This window comes from Eschrichtius robustus, chromosome 5, assembly GCF_028021215.1.
Source record: "Eschrichtius robustus isolate mEscRob2 chromosome 5, mEscRob2.pri, whole genome shotgun sequence".
Classification (NCBI taxonomy): domain Eukaryota; kingdom Metazoa; phylum Chordata; class Mammalia; order Artiodactyla; family Eschrichtiidae; genus Eschrichtius; species Eschrichtius robustus.
In genome coordinates this window covers 31,303,582-31,317,419 of record NC_090828.1, presented here as the reverse complement: position 1 = coordinate 31,317,419, position 13,838 = coordinate 31,303,582, and the positions used below count along the sequence as shown (strand labels likewise).

Genomic DNA, 13,838 nt, shown 5'->3' with positions numbered 1-13,838 from the left:
AGTCAAGTGGGACTCAGTCCCGGAGCCAGGGAATGCTAGCTATGGGAGGAAAAGGAATTAATGTTTACCCTTCCGTTGTGTACCAGGCTCTGTGCTAAGCATTTAGGCATGTTAGGAATATTATCAGCAACATTAATATTCTGCCTCCACCCCACTCACCCCCAGCACACACCCATGCACACACACTCACACCTTTGCCTTGTTTGAGTATAAAAAATAGGTCTGAGTCCTTGAAGAGATATTGATGATGTGAAATTGTGAAGCACACGTGGCTCTTTTGATCAAGTCTGTTATTCCGGGTTATGGATTTTGTAAATTATCCAAAGCTCTTTTATTTCTTTTTGATCTTTGAGGTGGTGGTCGTTGACTTGTACATTATTTTGACCTTTACAAGGTAAATACGAAAAAAAAAAGATTGAACTATTCTTTAAAATAAAGCTTTTGCATAATATATTTTCTAGGTAAATTCTAAATAATTTCAGATGTTCCTTCCTAATACCCCCTGGGGAAGGAGTAGTCAGGGGGCACTTGTAGTGACCAAACTAACGCCGGATCTTTGAATTGGAAACACCATCAGCATCGACAATCGAGATATAGTTATTGAAAATAATTTGTACATACCACATTAATGTACCTGTTTTCTTGTGTTTTCCTCAGTTCTTTGTAGGAAGTAGGTATTTTCCTGAGAAATACACTCTACCTTGACCTCTCAAATAGAGGCACAAAACACATGAGGTCATTGCCTTAATTTTACTGACAGTTAAAGAGAAAATCTTTTCATGTTAAATCAAGCATGGGAAGCTGGTAAAATGTAAAATTGACACGAATTTGTAAAATAAAAGCTGAACACTTCAATTTTGAGTTTATGGCATGTCAATTCAAGCTGTGCTTCCACTGGGGACACATCCAGAAGCTTCACACCAGGTACATCAAAGTGGCCGATTGGAAGAAAGCAAGCAAGGGGGTGTCTGGGACCAAACTGCTAACCCTTCCCATCTCTCCATTCACCATCCACCCTAGTTCAACTCTTCCACTCCTTCAGAAACCGAATCAGCAGATTGTCCCTTTCAAAAATGAGCCGGAAAAGAAAAAGAAAACACATAATCTCCATTTCAAGAGCAGAAGCCGTTTCCGCTCCCCCCCCCCGCCCCCGGTGTTGAATAGAAAGTGAGGAACTTCTCCCCCCATAATAACAAAACGGAAGCAACAGTAATAATGATGATGACGTATTGAGTGTCTTATAGGTTTATATTGATCATTTATACTCATTCATTTAAAAAATTAATTTTAGTGTTTTAAAAACACATGAAAAACCTAGCTATCTTTCATTGCTATATTAGGTTTCAAATCCTTTTTTGCCTCTTTTCACTCGTTTTATTTCAACAAATATACGTTGGGTGCCTACCATGTCTAATTCACTGTTCTAGGGATACAGCAAACAACAAAATTGACAAAAATCATTGTCTTCTTGGAGCTTATACTCTAGTATACTTTCCTAGGGAGTTTTACAGGGAGGACAGGCAAATAAATAAGACAAATAAGAAAAAAACATAGCATTGAGTGGTGACAAATACTATAAAGAAAAATGAAGGGAGTATGACAAGTGGGGGCAGGGGGAGAGGCGGCATTTCAACTGAGATAGTGCGGCCAGTGAAAGCCTGGCACTTGATAAAAATGTGAGGGATCGAGGAACAAGCCATGCAGGTATCTGGTGGAAGACTGCGTCAGGCAGAGAGAACAGCAAATGTAAAGACAGAGAGGGACAAAGAAGATAGCATAGCTGGATAGAATCCTGAGAACAAGGGAGAGAATCATCAGGACATGAGGTCAGAACCTTCACTGGGAGCCCATTACCATACAGGGCATTGCAAGGACTTGGGCTTTATTCTCAGTGAGGTGGAAAGGTATTACAGGGTTCTGATCAGAGGAGAGAGGTGATCCGCCTTAGGTTTCAGCAGGATCACACTGGCTTCTGCGTTGAAAGTGGATTGAAAGGGAGCATGGGTGGAAACAAGGAACCCAGTCACAAAGCCCTTGCAGTAACCCATGGGAGAGACTATAGTAGCTGGGTCCAAAGAGGTGACAGTGGAGGGGGTAAGAAGTGGTCAAGCTCTGGTTATATTTTGACATTTATTGACCAATTGGATGTGTGTGCGGTGTATGAGAGATGGGGAGAAAGGGAAGGAAAGAGGGATTGAGGATTACTGTAAGTCTTTTGGGCTGAGCAACTAGAAGGATGGATTGCCATTAATTAGGGATGTGAAAAGATTATGGAAAGAGCTTTGGAAGATCAGTTTTTCAGTTTCTGACACGTTAGGTTAGGCAGTTGACCATATGAGCCTGGATTTCAGGAAGAAGCTCTGGGTTGGAGATTGAAATGTGGAATCTATTAGCCTATACTTATATCTTTGCCATGAGACAAATTCAATCACAACACAAATTTAGAGGTATTCACTTTAACATTTGTAGAGATAAGTGAAAGGAAACTTAATGGAGGGGCCAGGGATTTGAGGACAAAACTGAGAGAATGTGGTGTTCTGGAAGGTAAGTGAAGAAAACCATTTAAGGAGGAAGCAGTGATCAACTGTGCCCTAAAATCAAGCCAGAGACGCGACTTTGAATTTAGCACTGTGGAGATTGTTTTGGGTCTTGATAAGAGCAGTTTCAGTGGAAGAGAGGGGTGAGAGCCTGGCTAGAGGGGCCTCAGGAAAGAATAGGAGGATGGAGATTGGAAACTGTTCTATGGAGAGCTTTCCAATTTGGCTTTAGATGGAAGGTGGGAAATGGGGTGGTATCAGTAGGGGTGAGTCTTGAGAAGGTTGTTTTGTTTTTGGTTTCGGTTTTTTTTTAAATTTTATTTTTATTTATTTATTTATTTACTCATGGCTGTGTTGGGTCTTCGTTTCCGTGCGAGGGCTTCCTCCAGCTGCGGCAAGCGGGGGCCACTCCTCATCGCGGTGTGCGGGCCTCTCACAATCGCGGCCCCTCTTGTTGCGGAGCACAGGCTCAGCAATTGCGGCTCACGGGCCCAGCCGCTCCGCGGCACGCGGGATCCTCCCGGACCAGGGCTCGAACCCGTGCCCCCTGCACTGGCAGGCAGACTCCCAACCGCTGCGCCACCAGGGAAGCCCTGGTTTCGGTTTTTTGATGAGCAAGTGAATAGCATATTTGTAAGCTGACCTACCTGTGTGTATCTGGGGATTAGATGCCTAAATGCTGATAGAGATCTGTGGGGATGGGAGTTTTGATTGGAAGTAAAGTCTGTTTGAACAGATCATTTTGTATCATGGGGTCTCAGGAAAATGTCACTGCTGTACTGGGTGACATGAAAATACTGGCAACACATAAGGAGAACAGAAGGGGCACCAGAAGATGGATAGGGCAGCAGAAGAGGAAGGCATCCAAATCAAATATTGCCTATTTGCATTTTGCATAAAGTTGAGGTTACTGCAGTCCCTAAGGTGTCAGTGGAAAATCTCCCACATGCCACAGAAGTTTAGTCTAAATGGAACCTTAACAGAAAATTTTTTATAAAGATATAAATCTTTTTTTTTTTTAATGTTCAACTCATCGCTGTGGGAAAGGTAATTTTGGATTGGTTTAAAGGTGGAGTAAGGCCATTTTCATACAGTGGACACTTTGGAAATCCGTTTGCCTTCTGCTGAGGGATTAGAACAGTGGTTTATGTTAATTACATATCTCTGTAACACTCTCCACCAGGAACTGTGTCACCAGTAATGTAGGTGCTCTGATGAATCAAGTAATCCAGCTAACAGAGACCTACAACATAGGGTTTAAATTAATTATCAGTGTTGACGCAAGTGTAAGTCTGGATATATTGTAGATGTTGAGATGAAGACTGGATGAAGAGTCTCTTATCAGCCAGCACCTGTGGTACCAGTGGCTTTGTCTGGACGCCACAGATTCAGGAGCTGATTCTCTTCTTTCCAGGAGTAGAGACTTTATTCCGTTCATTCATCCAGACATCCAGAGTAGGCTCTGCGGAGATAATTCCTGTCAATCATGAGATTGGGAGACAGACTAAGCAATTAATTAATCAAAGAGGTGATGAGATTTGGGGAGCCTCCAGGTCTCACTGTCATCTTTGAGAAAGTTGTGTATTTGCCTGTATCTCCAAAGAGTAGAATACACATTCTTTAGGGCATAACAGCCTCCTGGACAAACTGTAAACATTCCGTAATATAGCCTCTCTTTTCACAGTGCTCTTTTTGGAAAATGGTTACAGTATGGTCTGAATCCCTGGATTGGACTAGATTCTAGTACAAATTACTGTTTAGTCTGTCACTTTGGGAAACAAACTCTCTGACTACCCTGTGTTCCCATTAGATAAATAGGTATAACATTGTTACTGCATATGCTCTGACCTTGTGTGAATATAGTAATAGTATGGAAAACAGTGCAGTATTTTAAGGAGAGAAGGTTACATAAGAGCCATAGATAATGATTTATTTATGAGCTATCAATTTTAAGCTTTTGTATTATACTTCTGAGTGATATTCTTTTTCTCTTTTCACCATTATTTCAGGCACATAGGATATACTAAGACTTAAAAGATGTAGCAAGAGGGAAGACTTACACAAAACTGTTTGTAGTACCAGTATAATAAGCCACTTTGCCTTGTTGATTAGTATATTAAAATAAATGTTACAAGCATGTGTTAGAGTTCACCAATATGTGAAACTGAAATTATGTCACAGGAATAGTGATGAAAATAACACTTCTATCACATTTTAAAAGTTGATTTTGTTTTCCTTTTCAGGATTTAAAGTGTTAAACTCTTCATTTTGGCCAGATGATTAGAAAGATATAGTTCTCCTGATTATTTTTATACTAGAATAATCTTTCATTATTAATCCATTTAAGTCTTATCTCAAATCGGTTCATCAACGCTACCAATTAAAAATAGAAAACGTATGTGCTCAATTTCAAGAATTAAAAATAATGTCTTGGGAGTAGCATTTCTTTCCGTGGTGAGAGGATTGTTGGATTTTCCAATTAAAGAAGTCTCCATACTGGAAATGAGTAGTCAATTATGAAGGTTATTTTTGAATAGCCAATTTGCATACCCCTAATTGTATTCATTTCTTTTGAAAGACTGAACTTGGAATTTATGATGTTTTGATTGGTTAACCCTGCACCCGTGTTATTAATACTACTGCCAACAAGGTTCCCCTATGAATGGGGCTTTGAGTGCCTTTCCTAAATAAATGTTTGAATGATAAGTAGGTTTGTTTTATTTAATGAATGAAAGTATCTGAAAATTTACTAGCAGTTTTCTAAATTTGCACACACTGCACTTTATTGGATTGACAGTAACATCCCTGAGCTGCCTACTGCGCTCATATTTGGACTTTTCCACATCAGCTGATGAGAACCATTGGAAGTTCCTATTGTGATGCTGTCTGCTGGCCAAAAACGCAAATTCAGCGGGGCTGCCTCTGCCATTTATACAGCAGTGTTTGCCCAATTACTTGATTATTTTATTATATGTTGCCCCTATTTTAAGAAAAATGACTTGGAGATGGACAGTTAAACGTTTTTATATTAATGACGAGAGGCATAGTTATCATATGAAATAAAATTGAGATGAAGATGGGAATAATTAAAAGTTCTGAGGTTTAGTGTCTTTGGACTTAAACCAATCAACATGGAGTTAGTCATGAAGGAAAATAACGAAATTACAGGCATGAATACAAATGGGATATCTATGTGTACAAGATAAACACAGATTGTGTGTAAATATACACATGTATGTATGGTTCTACTTATTATGATTGTGTCTGAAAGGCAATTACAGTTAGGGATTTTATCGTCTTTACCTCTCTAAAACTGGGAATGTCCTCTCCTACTGTGTAAGTCTATTGTTCAAATCCTGCATATTCAACTTTCATGTTTGGCAACACTCTTGAATGAAAGAGATACTGAAGTCCTTTTAGGCATATGAGAAAAGGTGGTGAGGGGAGGAGGTGGCCGTTTCATTCCTTCCAGAGGGTTAGCCAAAATTGGATATCTGTTTCAGAAATATACAAACAAACCATTAATTATTTCCTGGCCATGGCACTTTTAGGCATAATATCGAATTAAGAGTTGTGATACAGTAACATTAAAGTTTTCAGTTTTAAGATGTCATTTTTTTAAAAACCAAATGAAGGTCACATTCAGCTAGATACAGGGTCCACGTGATATGCATGTTCTACAAAGTAATTAGTGCTGTTGGATTTGTTTGTAGCTGATTGCTGTGTTTGACGAACAAGAACCACTCCACAAGATTGAGAGCCCCACTGGAAACCCGGCAGGCCGGCAGAGCCCAGATGCTTTTGAGACGGAAGTGGCTGCCCAGCTGGCTGCGTTTAAACCAGTTGGTGGGGAAATTGAAGTAACCCCTTCTGCTCTGAAATTAGGTAGGTGTATTATTTTCGTGGTATGCTTTTCACCTGGTTGAAATACCTCATCTTGCTGGCTATGAGTTTCTTCTACTTTATGACTTACCCTGTTAGTGTTTGCCTTTAAAAAAAATTAACCTGGTTTGTCTTTCTCTAAATTATTTTTTTTACGTAGATCTTTGCAGCTGCTGGTGCTCAGGCAATAGGTGCAGTTTTTTCTTGAATTGCAGGTGAATCTGAATTGCATATCCTTGAAGTTACTGGGGAGGAGTTGGACTGTAAATGATGCGCTTCATCTGTAGCATATGAGGACTGCTTAAAATTTTTAAAAAGTCCCTGAAAAAAGTCACTTGGAAAAAAAAGCTAAGGGTTCTCAAGGAATCCAGGCTAGAAATAAAAGGTCACTTTCTGTCTTAGCCACCTTTTTCTTCTCCACAAATTGTATAACTCAGAGTTTGGGGGAAACATTTTGAAGTTAGTTTCTAATTCTGTCCTACTGATTTATTCCAACCTGGTGATTTTGCTCAGAATTCTCTTTTGTTATATTTGTTTTGAAGGTGTTGGTAGAAAGAGAAAATAAACATTCTTCTAAAGTTTTAGTGAATTTATGACTCCAAGATAAATAATGTCAGTTATTGGTGATAACTCTTAAAGGTAATTTTAGGTCAGTTTAACAGCATAACGTTCTGAAAATCCACTAATATTTTGGTACTTAAAATCATTTTTTTATTCCGGTTGAATGTATGCATACATTTTGAGACAGCTCTAAGCGCCGGTTATAGGTTAATTCTCAAGCTAGAACAGAGGTTTTTTTCCACTTTGCAAAGGGAATCTTATTTTTTTTAAGCAAAACATATGCTTAAAATTGTAAAAATTTTACACAGTATAATTTTTGCCATTTGAAACAAAATACATTATAAAGTTTATTTGACATGCCACAATACTGACTATCTATATTTTGTACTAATTTTCTGGAAAGCATCTACAGTGCCCCTTTTAAAATAAACCAAGTGGAAATTAATGACCCATCATCTTCATAATTTCTCACTATCTTTTGGAAACCAAGCTAGCAGAGCAGTTCTGCTGGAACTCGGTCGTTGGAGGGCTTTGTGGCAGCTTCTCTTCATCTGGAGCGAAGTTTGTGGCTTCAGCAGCCTCACAGCCCTATCATTCATTTGCATAATGGATGCCTTTTTATCCATTATGCAAATAGTATGGGAGGAAAATTAGGCAATAAGGGAAGACGAAAGGAGAAAATTGCTCTTGCTTGTTTTAATATTCTATTTATAAGCAAGCACTGTGGTCTTCAAAAGGCTGAACCTTCAGAGTACCCCTGTGCCTGGGAATTTGTTTTTTCACCTTTCTCTCATGAGCTTTCTCAGGGAAAAAAGTTTGCTTTTCTTTAGCTTTTTCAGCTTTTGTTGAACCATCTGAGCAATATAATGTTCAGTGTAGGAAGAAAAGTAAGCTGAGGTTCCCCATCTTTGAAGGCGGACTTTCTGCTTCTTCGATACTGATTTTGGGTCAGACACAGATAGGAAATAATACTTATTCAGTGGTGACTATATGCCAAGCACAGAACTCAAGGCAGTGCACCACGTATTCTAAATCCTGTACTCCTAACAACTCATTTAAGCCTCGTGATACTTAGTTGGGTTCTATTATCTCCCTAATTTAAGAGATGAGGAAACAGGCATAGAGAAGTTAAATAACTCCTCCAAAGTCACATAGCTGTTAGGTGGTGAACTTAGGATTTGAACCCTTGCTAGCTCCAGTGTCAGGAACAATTTTTCTGTGCTGTCTTTCATATGCTCTTTGTAAAATAATACAGTGATATCATTTTCCTGAGAGTCATTTTGTGAATATATATCAAACCCTGAAAATGCTTAACTCCTTGGCTTCAAATCCCATTTCACCTAGTGTCATAGATGAAATGGTGAGATTGGCCAGCCTTCACTATTTGGTGGTCGGTGTTGCCTTCCAGCCATTCAGTCTGAAACCGTGGCATTATATCCCGTTCCTTCCTTTTCTTGCCATCATCCACAGTTTCTTCAGCCTTCATGTCCATGACCATTGAAGCAGGCCAGAGCTTTCCCATCAATCAGACTACTACAGAGGCCTCAAACTGACCTCTTTCTTTACAGGGCCTGCTTTCCCCCATCTCTGCTTCTGCCAGATCTACCTTTCTAAGTCACAAAGCTGATTATATAACTCCCCTGCTCAACAACTTCCAATGGCTTCCCACCGCGAGGAGAACCATGTCCAAACGCATTAGCAAGCTGATGCAGACGGTTCCTTGGAATTAGATGGAGGTGTTTGGGCAGGGAGGAAGGTTGAAGAAATGATCCCTTATCTACTCTCATGGTTCTATCAGACTCAGTACTTTACATTTCTGGAACTTTAAAAGCAAAGAAAAAAAATATTTATTGAGTTTCTCAGATAGAGGAATTAAAGACAGAAGCAAAGCCACCAGCTTTGGTATCTGCCCATTCTGTTTTCCTTTCATTGCCCTCAGGGCAGGGTGTGGTCGTGGCTTGGGCACACAGGGATGGAGGGATATGCTTGGCAGCAGATGCAGTATCCATGAATGGTTCTTCTGGGAGGTGACCTGGTTGTGCTGCCAGGCCTACCCTGAGACCTTGTTTAGACGAAGAATGGGAGGGGGTAGTCAGAGGAGGAGTAGCACGTGTGTTCCAGCGATTCTTCATCACAGGGGGCATATAAAATGCCAAGCCCCAAGCCCCAGCCCATCCTCTCTGCTCCCCACTCAGCTCTCAGAGGCCACTGGAACTGGTTCTACTTCTCATGGGACTCATTAGCCCAGGCTGGTACCACACACGCGGGGCTGATTCTCCCTGGTTTTCTCGCTCTTGGGATCCATCCAGGACGACGGGGAATTTCACCATTATCGGTTCGCATGCTTATCTTACTTAAGGAGACACAATTTAACAGATATTGGGAATCAAGATGTTCTTACCATTAGGTCATGTTAATCACCGAAAGTGTAGGTTTTACTGAAATAAAAATGCACTCAACATTCAGTATAATTTTTGTATCTTTCTCCAGTACAAGTTAGTCATCATCAGTATCCTGTTAAAAACTGACAGCCTTCCCCCCCCACCCCCAGCCCCCACATACATGCAGACAGTGGTTGGGCCCACCTCTTTTTTCTTTATCTTCCAAGGTGAAACACTTATACACAGAATATGCAGAAAGTTCGTACTCAGGGGCTCTTCATGATCTAGCCCCTTCTTGTCTGCCCACTTTTATTACTAGCCTCTCTTCCACAGTCACCTTAACCTGCAGCTACCACAAGCCACTTGACATTCCCTAAATTTGCTACTTTCTTTCAAACCTTTGTGTCTTTGTAGTTAGTGTTCCCTTCACCTGCCTCACCCCTTTGCCTCTTTTCTGCTTGGTGAAATTGTATGCACCTTTTAAACTCAAGCTCAAATATGCCCTTGTTTGTGAAACCTTGTCCAAGTCTTCAAGATAGTGCGGTAAGTGTACCATAAGTGCATTTCTTAATTCTTCAACAACGAAGGGATACAAAGATGAAGAAATTTTCTACTGACCAAAAGGGATTCATAGTTTTGCACCCTGTAAGCTAATGGGGTATATATATTTTTACATTTGTAAGATGAATTTTAAATCAAGTGGGCAAACACGTAATTCCAACTTCATTCATCTAAATTATTTCCTACCATTTATTTTCTAATGGATTTTCTAATGTAATGCTAAACGACTAAGCCCTGACTCAGCCCTAACTAGCAAGTCATTCTAACTCTTCAAGATTATAATGTTTCTGTAGTTGGCCAGTACATTTTACTGTGTAGACTAGAGATTGCTAACCTAAGAGTCTATTTGAAAGAAGAGACAGGGTAGAACAAACACCAGGTAGAATAGCAAAGAGTCATATTCACAGAGCCCATATAGACTTTAAAATCACCTAGTTCAGGAGTTTTCCAGGTCTTTTTGAGGAGCCCTGTGATACTTCCTAACACGTTTTGGGATTTCAACAAATATTTGATTCTAGTTAATTAATAACATTTATTGAACACTTAAATTGTAGATGCTATTTTAATTCATTCACACTCACTCTTTGTACACATAAGATTGGTTATGCTAGCAGGGAAGAAAGGGATGCAGAAGGCTGTTGAGTAGGCAATAGAGAATCCTAATACCGTTTAGAAGTCCTACAGCAAAGAAACCTCCCTTCACTCAAAAGAATTGTTAGCACCTCTCAGAACAACTTTTGTGAAAAGCTGATCTGTTAATAGACAATTCCATAGAATTTCATAAGAGCAATTCTCTAGACAATTAACATTATTTTACAAGTGACCAAGTAAAAGCTTAGACTCAGTGTGTGCTGTGATGTCAAATAACTAGTTGGTTAAAGGAGTAGAATTGGAACCTGCATTTCTTGGCTTTCAGCTACATGACATCTTTTGGATTAATTGTAGGTTTCAAATATCTGTACCTTTTAATACTATATGGGATAAAATAACACCTTATATCCTTCTGGAACGGGATAGAGTGTAAATTAATAAACATATACTATGAATGGTTGTAAATAAAAAGCTAATAAGGAAGTACCAGAAAATTAATATGGAGAAAATTTCTTTTAAATCCTTCTGTGTCAGAAATGAATTTGCTCCTATTTCTTCATCCCATGTGTATGCACACACATGCACTTACACACATGTGTGTATGTTTGGGGGAAAATTGCACTGAAACAAACATGCTAATATTTGGGATACCTGGTAATTTTTCTCCCATATTGTGGATACTGTTGTACTTTTTGACATTTCAAGTATCTGCATGTAGAGCCTTCTGTAAATAAGACAAATTAGTGATGACACTTACTTTGATGTTTGGAAGAATGAGAGTCCTTTAGCCTTTCTCCAACTAATCCGTATGCTGTCTTTATGGTCAGTGGTAACTGACCTTCTGCTGTTCCCCAGAAGACTTCATGAGGCTGTAGTCCGAGGTTGACCCAATCCTTGTCCCTTGAGAACCAATGATATGGAGCCAGTTCCAGACCCTACAATATTTGATCTAGCTGTGCATCCAGACAAGTCATTTAACCTATAGCTATCACATTTTTCCAAACAAAGAATAAATCAGGACACATTTGGCATTCTATAGAAGTGAATATTCAGAACTGAGACCATACAGGTTACTTCCTTATGTGCCACTGCCCTATCTCCCTGGGCCATAGTTTTCTCATCTATACTATAGGCCTTTCTTGCTCTAATGGGCTATGATTGTCCCAGGAGAATGTCATTAATTCCAAGCTGAACTTGAATCTGACTCCATGCCCCGGTCAATTTCCATCCTGTGGCCCCAGTTAATTAGTAGTTTTATTTGGAAACTTTTGGTAATTTTTCCTCAGTATTCTTGACTGAAATTTGCTATTTTGGGTTAGGGTTCCACGAGAAAATATGTCTTTAGTTATAATTATTTAAGCAATGCAATGTAAACAGTGTATCAGGATAAAAAGTACTTTAAGCTTCGTTGTTGCCACTCTTGTGATCTATATTACCCAGATATAAAGCAATCTGATTAAAGTTTGGAGTTGAAATGGTATTAGCTTTATACTCCTCTTGTGTGTTAAACTTTGAAGGTGAGATACTTTCTGTTTGAAAGTGATTCTTGTTTTTGAGACTTGAAAGCCGAAAGGTGCCTCAGACGCTTTATTGTTTCCATGTGTGCTTGTGCTTCTTCAAAACTGAAAGGAAAATTATGATTGTATGTTTGTTATAATATAATTATTTTCAAAACATTGAGTTCTCTTCTCTTTATTTTCAGTAGTTCCCAGATCATATGGTATAGCCATAGATTAGTGTTGGAAACTGTGACCATTTTCTATCTGATTTTGGCTAATTTACTGAATAAGGGAAACATGTGGGATCGTTTGTCTGAGTTTTTAAAGAAACCAAATCCCTTTATGGCTCTGATCTTTGGGGAAAAAAATAAAGCAGGGGGAAGTTTATTCCTTTAATTAGGCTGCAGTGTGTAAGTAGCTGCTGTGCCCATAATGTGAGTTTAAGTATTGGCATCTGATCCTAGACAAACACAGTCACACCACACACATAGCAGAACGAAAGCTCAGGGCTGGGCCAGGCTTCTGACGGAGCCTTTGAATTCTGACTACAAAGCACCCAAGCCTGTGAGGGTTCCTTGTTACTGGGAGCTCTCTGCTGTGGGCAGTGAAACCCCAAGTTGAAATGACCAGGGAACTGAGGTCATTTGCTTGGATGAATCCATAAGTCATCATCTGGTCATTGAGTTTCATCCTATTTGTTTCCTATTGAGTCTGATTATTCAAAAGTTAACAGCTATAGAATCGTTTTCCTTTCTCTTCTTTTGTCTTCCTTGGGAGCCTGGTATTTTCTCCCATGTAGGCTGAGATGAGCGATGCTGTAATTAGCTATGGTACCCTTGCCAGGCTATCATCGATCAGTCATAACCATGTAGTCTATAAAGTGTGTGCATGCTTTTCTGGTATGATGGTAACTAAATCAGGACTAAAGAGGTCACAGTGTTCTAACCCATTTCTGGCACCATTATTCTTTTGCTATTGTTTTGGCTTTTAGTTTGTTTTCAGAGTAGGTGAAAAGTTGCTGGGGAGGGAGGTGGTACAGGGAAAGTCAGGTTATACATTGAATATTTTAAAAAAATTTTAATACTCTGGAAGAGGGCATGAGGTACTTGGTTAAATGAAAGAATAAAATGAATATCTAAAGGCAAGCAACTCCTAACAAATCTTAAAAGGTAATTACTACACAGGAGTAATTTGTGTTTGTGTTAGTAAGTACGAATGTGAATGATAGTTCAAATATGACGCTTTCAGTATACCTGGGATTGCATCCTGAGTGATTGCAGATGAATGGTCAGTGTAAACACATTTCATAGACAAGCAATCAGTTCAGATAACATTTTGTAAAAATAGCACGATGAGTTTTGCTTGAAGATATTCTCTATTCTTATACGGGTCTTTTCAGTGAGATTTATTAAATTATCAAATGTTAAGCAAGGAAAAGTAAAAAATTAACATCATCCTAACAGAACTATTTTCATTTTTCGATTTCCTATCCAGTTTATCTTTGCATTTTAACCTTAATTCAGTTCTTTTTTACACCTGCTCAGTTTTCCTTTTGTCTCTTTTCTTTAATTTTGTGTACTATATCTAGTGGCTAAATTCAGTACCTGAATTGGTACTAAGTTGGCTGTACTCTAATAAAAAATATTAAAGGGACTTTGCGTTTAGCCATTTACCCCAAAAATGTAAGACAGTATATAAAAACCAAGCTTTCCTTCTTGTTCTTTTCCAGCTGTATTTTCTAAGTTGATTATATGACCTCAAAAACCAAACCAAAAAAAAAAAAAAAAAAACCCATTGAGTTCACCATCCCCCCTTTGGCCTCTTGC

The 13,838-nt window shown here is 39.1% G+C and overlaps 1 protein-coding gene across 4 annotated transcripts in view; it reads left to right on the top strand.

Moving 5' to 3' along the window:
- The window catches only part of PARD3B (par-3 family cell polarity regulator beta), a 1,041,870-nt gene that overhangs the window by 377,739 nt on the left and 650,293 nt on the right, over positions 1-13,838 (top strand). For all 4 annotated transcript variants that reach the window (XR_011074130.1, XM_068544614.1, XM_068544613.1 and 1 more), the window contains exon 3: positions 6,251-6,422. Coding sequence is in view for 3 of the 4 variants with exons in the window: in XM_068544614.1 (XP_068400715.1) it covers positions 6,251-6,422 (172 nt within the window). In the remaining variant the exon portion in view is untranslated. The remainder of the gene's footprint in view (positions 1-6,250; positions 6,423-13,838) is intronic.